Below are 10,998 nucleotides of genomic sequence, written 5' to 3' on the forward strand. Positions count from 1 at the left end.
AAGCAATGCATTGAATGACTTTTCCAAGCTTTCAGCATTGAAATGGGCCAAGAGCATCCAGCCAACCAACCAGCCAACAAGTAAGCTGACAAATTGCAGTTACAATCACCCATTAGCAGCAGCAGCAGCAGCAGCAGCAGCACCAACTTGGCAGAGTCAGCGCAAGGTCGCTCCCCCAGAGCCTTCGCCCGCGCGCGTACATATGTATATCACACAAAGGCTATTGAGATCGCAACTACGGAAGGCGGAAGAGGAGTTGGAGGTGACGGCAGTGACAGAGCGCCAACGGCAGAAACAGCTACAGCACAAACGTATTGAAGCATGGAGGACGGACACTCACACGATTGCATTTAGTAGGCGCTTATTGAATTTGGGGCAACGGTGAGCGATGAGGCAACCAACCGGCCTACAAAGCCACAACACTGAGCCTAACGCGCGCAAAAGAAGGGCGCCTTGCACCTTGGCGGCATGGCTGCGGCGCAGCGATTGCGCCGCCTTTAACCCAGAAATGTGTGAAATAGCGTTTACGCACATATTTCGTATTTTTCCTTGCGCTCTTTGTTGTTGCTACGCACAAAGCTACGCAATGCAAGGCAACGCACAAACAAGCAAACAAAAATTTTGTTCATAAGCAAACACACACACAGCCATACAAATGCGACTGACTGACGGAATACCTACATAGGTGCCAGCAGTGACAGTGCAGTGGGGGGCTGGTGTTGTTCGACGCTGAGCTGCGCGCAAACATGTAAATGTGTAAAATTTACACGATAAATGAGAAATGAGGTTACCTACTTTTGAAGAAGGTCAAAACGACCCAAAACAATTGAACGAACGAACGAGCGCGCGTAAGCAGCAAACTAGCTAGCGGCGTCCAAGCAAGCGAGCGCCGAACGAGGCAAGCAACCAACCAGCAACAGACAGACTTGCGGCAAACTCAAGCGAGCAGCAACGAACGAGCAGGCGAGTAGAGGGAGCAGCGCAGATTGTTGACCGCGCTCAGATAGTAGGGGCTCATCCGAAACCAACGCCGCGCGGAGCGGCAAGTAAAATGAGTGATTGAGCGGAGTGCGCGCGCGCGCGCTGCCAACGTCGACTGCGCTGTCATTAAGAGCGCGATAAACAGTCATAGGCGCCACACAGAGGCAGCAGCGAATAAATCAGCTAGCAAACATAGGCGCGCAAACATTTTTGATATTCGCGCGTAGACATCGCCACCGTAAACGCGCCGCTGTTGCTTCAGCGGCACCACCAACCAACACGTTTTAGTTGAGCGTAGTTTTTATGTTGCTTTGTTGGAGCAACGAAGAAAATGAGCGTGTGTTTGAAAGAGCGAATTGCATTTGTACATATGTATGTAGATATGTGAGCGCGCGGGTGGTAATTAAAAGCATAAATTGTAAAATATACAACACAAACAGCGTTGCTTGAACGCCAGCTGGCCACATGCGAATGGGTATGTAGCCCAGGTGTTTGTATGTAAGCTGACTGATTGACGGTCAAAACTGTCAAACACTTAAAATGATGAACTATGTGTGCGCGTTTGATGGCCGCGGCAGCGTTTCATATGATGACGGCGCGCTTTACATGTACAGTGTGAGAAGATTACGATAATAAAAAGCGAACAAGTTATTTTTTAATCAAAAAACATAACCGACTTGAGTTCTCATATAAAAATTTAAGAGTACCGTTAATTTCTTCATCATCCAATTAAACTAAATTAATATGGGCCCTCCTCTGCGGTACCACCATTCCTTTAAAAAAGAATAATAGAAATCGGTTGAAGTGGTTATGCGGTAACATACATTAAAAAAAAATATTCCGACTATTCGACTATTCTTCTCCTTTTTTAAGTCAGTTAAAAATAACCTTAAGTACCTACTTAACATTACCTAAGTACCTACAGTACATTAAGACTTAATTTTTCCAAAAAGAACAGTCGACACTTTTTCTACATTTTTTTCTTTTTTCTTACATAACAAAATTCCAATAAATACCGAAAGGTCCAGTAAAATACTGAAAATTCCTAAAAAATATTTACCGAAAGCTCCCAAAACGTGGCACAAAGTACCAAAAAATACCACAAGATCCCAAAAAATATCACAAGATCCCAAAAAGTACCACAAGGTCCCAAAAAATACTACAAGTTTCAAAAAATACCGATATACAAGGGCCCAAAAAAATACCGAAATACAAGGTCCCAAGAAATACCGAAAGGTCCCATAAAGTTTTAAAAGGTCCTAAAAATATCACAAGGCCCAAAAAGTACCAAAAGGTCCCATAAAATAGCAACAGATCCCGAAAAAAATTCGGAAGATCTCGAAAAATTCCTAAAGATACCAAATATTACAAAAAAAAGAAAAGTCCCATAAAAACGCGCTAACAAAAACAAGAAAAAATCTCTAAAACCCCAAAAAATAGCAACTCGCTTAATGTTCTTTTTATACTTTAGAAAAAAAGCACGATACACCGGTTTCTATCTGCTTTAGACTATATTTGCTTATTACTTTCACCTTCAAAAATAATTGCAAAATCATCGATATTTCTTGCTTCAAAAATAAAAAAGTCAATCTGTATTTTTAAAGACATGAATAACACATGCTTTACTAGATGAAAATATTTTAATGGCATCTAAAAACCCGATTTGAAAAATTTTCCACAATATCTTTTGGTTAGGTCTTACAACTTTGCGTCTCAAAGTTTTGAAAACTTCAGAGGGCTTAAAATAAACATCTAAGCGGAGTATAAAGCTTTTTACGAAAATTTGTATCAAGGCTAAATAAGAAGTACAATCCGCCAAGCTTTTCAGGAAATATGCTTCAGATTTGTGAGGAACCATTTTTTCGAGTGACTAAGCAGTCCAATACAACGTTTCATTGGAGCGGCAGTCTGGAATCGGCAAAAGATCAGAATATTTACGGGGCATGTAGATAAAGGTTCTTGGCGAAATCCTCTCCTGGGTCATCCATAATAGCTGTGTGGCCAACAAGTAAACTTTCGACAAAAGCAATCTGTCCAACTTGAACTCGCCTAACCCACAATTTCTTGCAAACAGTTTTGGTTTGTCACTATCTGCTACATTAGAATATCTAAGTGACATATTTTTCAAGTCATTTTTTAAATTTGTCTGCCCTCTAAACCCAAACAAAAAATTTGTTTGAAGAGCATATAATTTTTAACTGCTACTTGAGTAAACGATTTTAAGTATGCCAACTCGGTCAAAAACTGGTTTGTCGGACCCAGTCCGCTTTCCTCGCCTCGCCCATCGACCTTTGTCAATTGTCTTGCAGAAATATACCGCTTATAACCGAGGCAGGATCATCACCGTGCACATATATATGTAGTAAGTACTGCGGGAGCGGTGAAAACTATATTTTTTCTATAAAGCGCATACATCTTTTAAACAGATATTAGGTCAGAATTTTGAATCGGTCTTGAGGATAGACCACATCCTGCGTCATTGTCCGCGTTGGGTCAGTCAAAGATTAGTAAATTTCAATACACCTACATATAGTCGAACGCTTTAGCTATGAGAATACGCTCAGTAAAAATGTATCATTAATTAGAAAAGCTCTTCTAGGTTTCTGGATCACTTAGCCTACTCTATACCCAATTTTCAGCTACCTCATTGCAGTGGAACTAAAAAATGATAATTTAAGGCCCTCAAAATTGACCTCCTCCCAAATCAGCTGACCTCTAAAGGAATCAGTTAATTCTCACCTCTCAATTCGCTCGCTTTCAATACACGCTCTTTGCTTCGAACACCCACCCACAACATTTTTGAGCTGAAAATTATTGCTCACAACCCACAGTAGCATACTTTGGGCGTTAGCGGCTGCCTCAACGAGTTCAGGTCAACTAGATTGTTGTGCTAGTGGAATGTGGCCAACACAAAAACAATAACAAATATAGAGCAAAAGCCCACGCAACAACAACAACAACAACAACAACAACAACAACAACAACAACAACCAAAAGTTCAGCAACAAAAGCAAAACTGAGGCCAACTGAGGCTACTAGCTGGTTTTAAATACATACAAACAAATTGATATTTGTAGGTGTGTATATTAAGAGTGGAATGCCGCTTTAGCTTTTCCTGCTGCCAACGCCACTGTCGTTGCTGGCTATTGTTGTTACTGCTGCTGCTGCTGCTGCTGGTATACATAGTTGCCGTTGCCACTGTCGTTGTCGTTGTCGTTGTCGCTACAGCCAGCATTCGTGTTGGATTTGGGTGTTGCAGTTGGTTTTGTATAGTCATTACAATTTTTGGAGGTGGTGGCCCTNAAAAATGAAAACTGAAACAAAAACACTAAATGGAATACAAATTGTAAGAAGTAATCTGTGCGAAGACAGAGCAGAAAATCACTGAATATTCAGTTGCAATAGCAACAAATTTAGATCAAAGTCACAGTATCCAATGGTGGAGGAGAAGTGGCCTCATTACCCAATGGTACACAATGTTGCACAATGTTGCTCAATGTGAGAGGTGGAATTTTAAGTTTTCTTTAAATTTTGTTAATTGCAATGGAAGCGGCGTTTTAAGGGAAAAACAGATCGTTTTTGCAAACGAACGTTTTCAGCAACATAAAGCTGTGGATCTTAATGAAAAAAAAAGTCTCGTAACTTTCCAAATCTAAGAAGAAAGTTACGAGTTTAGGCCACACGCTGTTTAGAGAACATAGCAGCATTACTTCAACACCAAAGTCGACAGCAATCCACGCATCACCTGGAGGTAATCCATGCTGCGCGAGCGCGAACCATCAGCACGATCTAAGTGCGCATAAAAAACTGCGCTAATCCAGGTTCAGCAGAAACTCTATGCCCTCAATAGAAACGTAAATGGGACACAGAACTTTTAATAAATATTTTAATTTTTTTTTAAGTTACTTTTTTTGTTTTCGAGGGAATTTTTATGTAAAGAAAGTTTAGGTTATTTTAGGCTTTCTGATCTGCTTTCCGACCAGCAGAGAGGCTGGGCTCACCTCTTAGACAACGAAATCTGCCCTGGTATCGATTCCAGTGCGACCAGAAAGTATCAAGATGTGACTGAAGGGCAGGGCAGTTATTTCTTTTACTTATTTTTGGAGTAGCAAGCACCGCCCAACCGTTCGAATACATACTTGTTTAAGATCAAGTTTTCCAAATTTTTTTTTGGGTGAAGTTAGGTTTTATTTTAAAAGGGTTTTTAAGTTGAAGTTATTTTAAGTTTTTTTTTTTTTCTTTTAATCAGCAATTTTATTGAGCTTGAGGCCTTTTTTATTTTTGTTTTCTTATGATAAGTTCTCTTAAATTTAATTTGTAAACTAAGGAATGTTTTCTCAAGTATGTTTTAAAATTTATCTGCTCTTTAAACACAAATTTTATTCTGAGAAAATGTGTTTGAAGAGTAGCTAAATTTTAAAACTTACTTGAAAAAATGGTACTAAGTGTGTAAAATGTTTTAAGGGTTAAGTTTCATAAATTGTTTTGACGCCAAATTTGTTTTATTTAGCTTTTTTAATTTAAAATAAAAAATAACTAAATTTTCTCACTTTACTTATATTTTTTTTAAATAAATGTGTTAATTATACTGTTTTTTAATTCTATATTTTTAACTTTTTTATATTAATTTCTTTTAATTATAATCTTTTTAAAAATACTTTTTTATTATAAATCTGTTTAACTATAATTTTGTAATTAACATTTTTTTTCACTATAAGTTTTTTAATTAAAATGTGTTTAAGGTAAAGTTTCTTAAATTGTTTGACGGAAAATTTGTACAAACTAATCATTTTAAATTTAAACTCAAGAATTCTGATTTTAATTGCTTCATTTAAGATTCTTTTTTTGTGTACCATTTTTTGTAATTTTTTATTTAATTTTTTTATTTTAATTTCTTTATTTTAATTTCTTTTTCTAATTTTTTGTTATATTTTTTTAAATGTTTTAATTTATTTTTTTTTATTGTAATTTTTTAAATATTGTTTTTTTAATTATACACTTTTTAAAACTATATTTTTTTAATTATAATTTTTTTTAATTGTGTATTTTTTATTACAGTTTTTTTTTTTAATTTCACTTTTCTAACTATAATTTTATTAAGTGATTTTTTTTTAATTCTCTTTAATTACATATAATTTTTTAATGGCAATTTTTAAATTATATTTGTGTTAATTGTAATTTTTCGGTTTTAGTTTGTTTAGTTACACTTTTAGTTACACTTTTTGTTATAGTTTTTTTTTTTTGTTTAATTTGAATTAGATTTTTTCGTTATTTTCCGTTTAATTTATATTAGTTTTCTTAGCTAAGGATTTTTTTTTTTTTAATTTGTATTTTCTGCACGATTTCATTCTTTTTAATTTTAGCCTATAGGTTTTTTTGGGAACCGCAGTTTACGTATAGGATCACGGGCGATTTAAGTGCATTGTTTATGCTAGGAAATAAGGCTTTGGAAATGTTTCGTTGCAAGCTATGTATTAAGCTGGACACCGTGGAAAAGTAGGGCCTACCCCTTAGCCTACGAGCAAGTGTCTGGCTTTCTACCCAAGTCTCCGCGCAGGAGGAGATTCAGGAAATCCTCAGTTATTATAAAACAAACTCTGCGCAGCACGGCTGGAGGATTTGAGAAAGACCTGAGAAGGTTAGGCAACCCCATCGTAAGAAGCTCATATTACCTAATGCAGAGCCACTTTGCCCCTTCATCGATACCAACGTGGTCATCAACTATAGCTTAGAAAAACTATTCTTCAGAGTTTTGCAAAGAGATTCCAGAAAATAATAAGGAAGAATGAAGAAGGAAAATAAGGAAGAAATCCGTGCACGGATTTTGGAGATAGCCGAGTTGATGAGCGCGCAAAGTTGCCGTGGGACTACAATTCCTGGGTGATGATTTTCCGGCAAATTAACTTTCAACACACCAAAGCGGTATCTACCAGCAAAATACCCTGTTTACCTTGAAATCCCTGAAGCAGTCGTAATACTAATCCAGAAGCTGTGACTAAGTAGTAGCGGTATCTGCGGAATCAAGCTGAAGGATTTCATATCTGAATTCTGAACTAAGTAATTAAGCATAAATGAGCACTAAGCCATTGTGGATGTCAACTGGTAAAATCTAAGCCAAGTTGTGCAATGCTTGAGCTTGAAGAAAAAAAAACGTAAAATAGCCAATCGTTAATGAGAGAAGAAAAAAATCTAGAATGTTAATTCCATACCACGCTGCACGCACTTCCATGAGTTGGGTAACATAACTTAACAAAGAATAACACGCGCTTGGCTTAGATTTCACTAAAAGTATGTAAAACGTGTGAAAGAAAATCTGATTTTTTTTTCTCAAAAACGACATTGCACGAGACTTGAGCGAAGGTCCAAAGCGTTTATTATCTAAGTACGTATGTAGTTTTTTTTTTTTTTGTAGGCCTTATCTTTTGTTTTATGTACAACTGAGTATGTATGTATCTATGTATGTATGTTGGTGATTCGCCCGCTTGAGAATTACATTGAACTCGACGACTAAAGTGTTAATTTTTCTTTTTTTTTTTTGAATGGCAATCAAACAACGGAGGCTGTTTTCAAGCGCGGTTGCATATAATTTAGAAATCTTTAAATAAGTTACCTTGTAAGGGGCCATTCAGGGTTAATCTCTTAACCCAAAGCGACAGTAGTTTTTGCATAGCAGCTTTGGCCCAACTAGCGTCGCGTATTGTACCGTTTTTCTTAGCACTGTGTTTTTGTTTTGTATTGGCAATGGCAATGAAACTTAGCTTGGCATGTCATTTTATTTTTAGCTACAAAAACTATAAGCTAAATGGCATTTCAAATGCGTTTAGTGCTCTTATTAGCATTGAATTGCAAAGTTATTTCTTTGTGCTGGCATATTTGTTTTTAGACATTTTCATTAAACGTGACAATTAATGTTGGCGGCGTGTTATTGTTTTTATGCATTTACCCTTTTATACCTGCTATGCAGGGACTGTTAAAGGCGACTGCACGTAGTGTTGACACGTGAGCGCACGCGTGCATTCAATAACAACAACAGTAGGAGATGGGTGGTCAAGCGACAAGCGAAAAGAAATTATTCAAGAAATTGCAACAGAAAGGCGATGTAGTTTATGCAAAGAGATTATTTGAGAATATGAAATTGAATACGAACTTTAAGATGATTACGAATACGAAGATGATTACGAATACGAAGATGATTACGAATACGAAGATGATTACGAAGATGAAGATGATGACAAATACGAAGATGATTATGAATACGAAGATGATTATGAATACGAAGATGATTACGAATGCGAAGATGATTACGAATGCGAAGATGTTACGAATGCGAAGATGATTACGAATGCGAAGATGATTACGAATGCGAAGATGATTAAGAATACAAAGACGATTACGAATTCAAAGACGACTACAAATACGAGTATTATAACGAATACGAATGATAAAGCGGCGGCAACGGCGAATACGATGATGAATACAAAGATAAACATGAAAGGCAAATGGATTTTATGAGGAGCTTTTTCGTTATTATTAAGCTCAGTACGATATTAATACTACACCCGGTGTCAAAATTATAAGCGCACACCTTATATGGGCAAATTTTTACAATTTATTTTTTTTTGTTATTTACTTTTAATTATTTTTTTTTTATAAAAAGATAGTTTGAGATGATAAAGATTCATAAATTTCTCCAAAATCGGTGCATTTATTGCCTTGGTACATAATTAAGCATAAACGAAAAAAGTTTGCACCCACAAGGTCTTTTACATGTTGATTGTGTTTCCGACAGGGTAGGAGTACGAAAAATGACACTGAAACCGGCACAATGCCGAAACCGGTTTGTCTCCAAACCAAATTTGACAAGCGATGACAGAAAATCGGTTCACAATACATCTTTACATGTATTTTTTTTAATTAATTTTTTATTTTTGAAAACTTCAGTTCTTAATTTTTCTGCATTTTAATTTTTTTTACATTTAATTTTTTTATTATGTAGATAATTTTGATTTATTCATTTTCTATTTATATGTAACTCTTATCTTATTTACTTTCTCAAGCAGCAGAAAAAAAATTTAAAAATGTTTTATGATTTTTCTGAAGAGCTACATAGAAACTATGCTTAAACCTAAAATTTCTTGTAATCCATGGGACAAGTTTCATCGTGAATGCCATTCCCATGAGTAGCAGCCTAGCCCAGTTGACTTTTATATCAACAGTAGACAAGCACGCCAGAGCATAAATTCAATATCGACCTATCTAGAACATATCTAAATATTTATCGAACCTAATGCATCAAAGTAGAGCACAGTAGAATGAACGAACGGCTTAGGCTGTCGGCTGTCCTTCCTTGTCAATTGGCGTCCTTCACCTCAGACATCCATTTTAATTATCGCTGATGCCGATTGAGTGTGAATGACTAACTGTCTATTAACCGACTAAGCGAATGAATAAAAGCAACAGATCAACAGCTAAGACAACAAAAGTACATATACAAACATAGCTATATACATACATATGTAGATAGATAGTAGGTAGCGGTGGGGCTGAAAATAAGTCGAGGTGTGGCGCAAAACGCCGCAGAGGTTGCAAGCGAACGAGCAGCAGCAAGCAGCGTGAACGCTTACTTGATGAGGCCAACGCAGTACTAAAAATCACTTCAAGTTCGTGCTCGATATTCTAATTAAGTCAGCGGCGCTTGAGTTACTTACAGACGCAGCACTTAACTCAGATGAGACGAGCTGAAAAGCTCAAGCGATGAGTACCTCTACTCGTACAAATTGCCCCAAATAATCATCATAATCATTACTACAAATACATGCATACATGTACAGAGATGCATTTAGGTACATACATAAATACATTTTTTAATTTCCATAAAATTGTACATTAAACTTTTATTATTATTAGATGGCAAAAGCAACAACAAAAGCATAGACACACACAGACAAACATACATATGTACACTTGGGAACAATGCCACTGACAGTTTGTCAAGTGCCCATGAATGCCAATGACAACAACGAAAACAACAACAATTGTACATTATGGAAAATATAACAGCTGTGGCAAAAGCAATGCGGACAGCGTTTTTTGATGTCAACGTCGCGATTACTACACATTGTTGGTGTGATTAGTGCCATAGTGGGACAAATTGTGTCATTGTTATCGGCAACTGCTCACCCGCTCCCGCGGCTGCGGCTGCCTCAGAGACAGCGTGATATTAATAACACGCTTGAAATCGAAATTGAAATGAAATCATGTCATCATCGGCAGCTTTGTTTTTTTTTTACTTTTTTGTTAGGTCTTCTTGCGATAAGTTACCCATTTACATCCATTAACCATTTAAGGGAAACCATTTTTTATTAGTTTTATCTTTGCTTGTGTTTGATTAAAATTTAGGTAGAGGTTTCGCTATCTATCTAAAAGCATATGAAACGCTTATAAAAACAACCANACAACGAAAACAACAACAATTGTACATTATGGAAAATATAACAGCTGTGGCAAAAGCAATGCGGACAGCGTTTTTTGATGTCAACGTCGCGATTACTACACATTGTTGGTGTGATTAGTGCCATAGTGGGACAAATTGTGTCATTGTTATCGGCAACTGCTCACCCGCTCCCGCGGCTGCGGCTGCCTCAGAGACAGCGTGATATTAATAACACGCTTGAAATCGAAATTGAAATGAAATCATGTCATCATCGGCAGCTTTGTTTTTTTTTTACTTTTTTGTTAGGTCTTCTTGCGATAAGTTACCCATTTACATCCATTAACCATTTAAGGGAAACCATTTTTTATTAGTTTTATCTTTGCTTGTGTTTGATTAAAATTTAGGTAGAGGTTTCGCTATCTATCTAAAAGCATATGAAACGCTTATAAAAAAAAAAAAAAACAACTGCTGATATCGCCAATGTCGCTACAATAAAATGTGGGTGCCGCATGTTGAGAAGCGATAGAGCATGTGAGGGGCAATAAACTGGCAAAACAGTAGCAACAGCGGCAGCTTAAGTTCGG

The 10,998-nt window shown here is 36.6% G+C and overlaps 1 protein-coding gene across 1 annotated transcript; it reads left to right on the forward strand.

Annotated features, from left to right (window-relative positions):
• The first annotated feature begins 8,020 nt into the window (after positions 1-8,020).
• LOC108375549 (putative uncharacterized protein DDB_G0272194) lies at positions 8,021-8,493 on the forward strand. Its single transcript, XM_017631691.1, has 2 exons — positions 8,021-8,075; positions 8,135-8,493. Exons 1-2 carry the CDS (start codon positions 8,021-8,023, stop codon positions 8,491-8,493), a joined length of 414 nt encoding a protein of 137 aa, XP_017487180.1.
• Positions 8,494-10,998: the final 2,505 nt, after the last annotated feature.

Source organism: Rhagoletis zephyria, unplaced genomic scaffold, assembly GCF_001687245.7.
Source record: "Rhagoletis zephyria isolate East Lansing unplaced genomic scaffold, Rhagoletis_zephyria_1.1 Rzeph_scaffold_09106, whole genome shotgun sequence".
Lineage (NCBI taxonomy): Eukaryota > Metazoa > Arthropoda > Insecta > Diptera > Tephritidae > Rhagoletis > Rhagoletis zephyria.

Excerpts from the sequence above, each read along its gene's own strand:
- LOC108375549 (XM_017631691.1), top strand. The coding sequence starts at position 8,021 with ATGGGTGGTCAAGCGACAAGCGAAAAGAAATTATTCAAGAAATTGCAA. Across the intron at positions 8,076-8,134 it reads CAAGAAATTGCAACAGAAAG|ATGATTACGAATACGAAGAT; the intron begins GCGATGTAGTTT and ends ACGAACTTTAAG.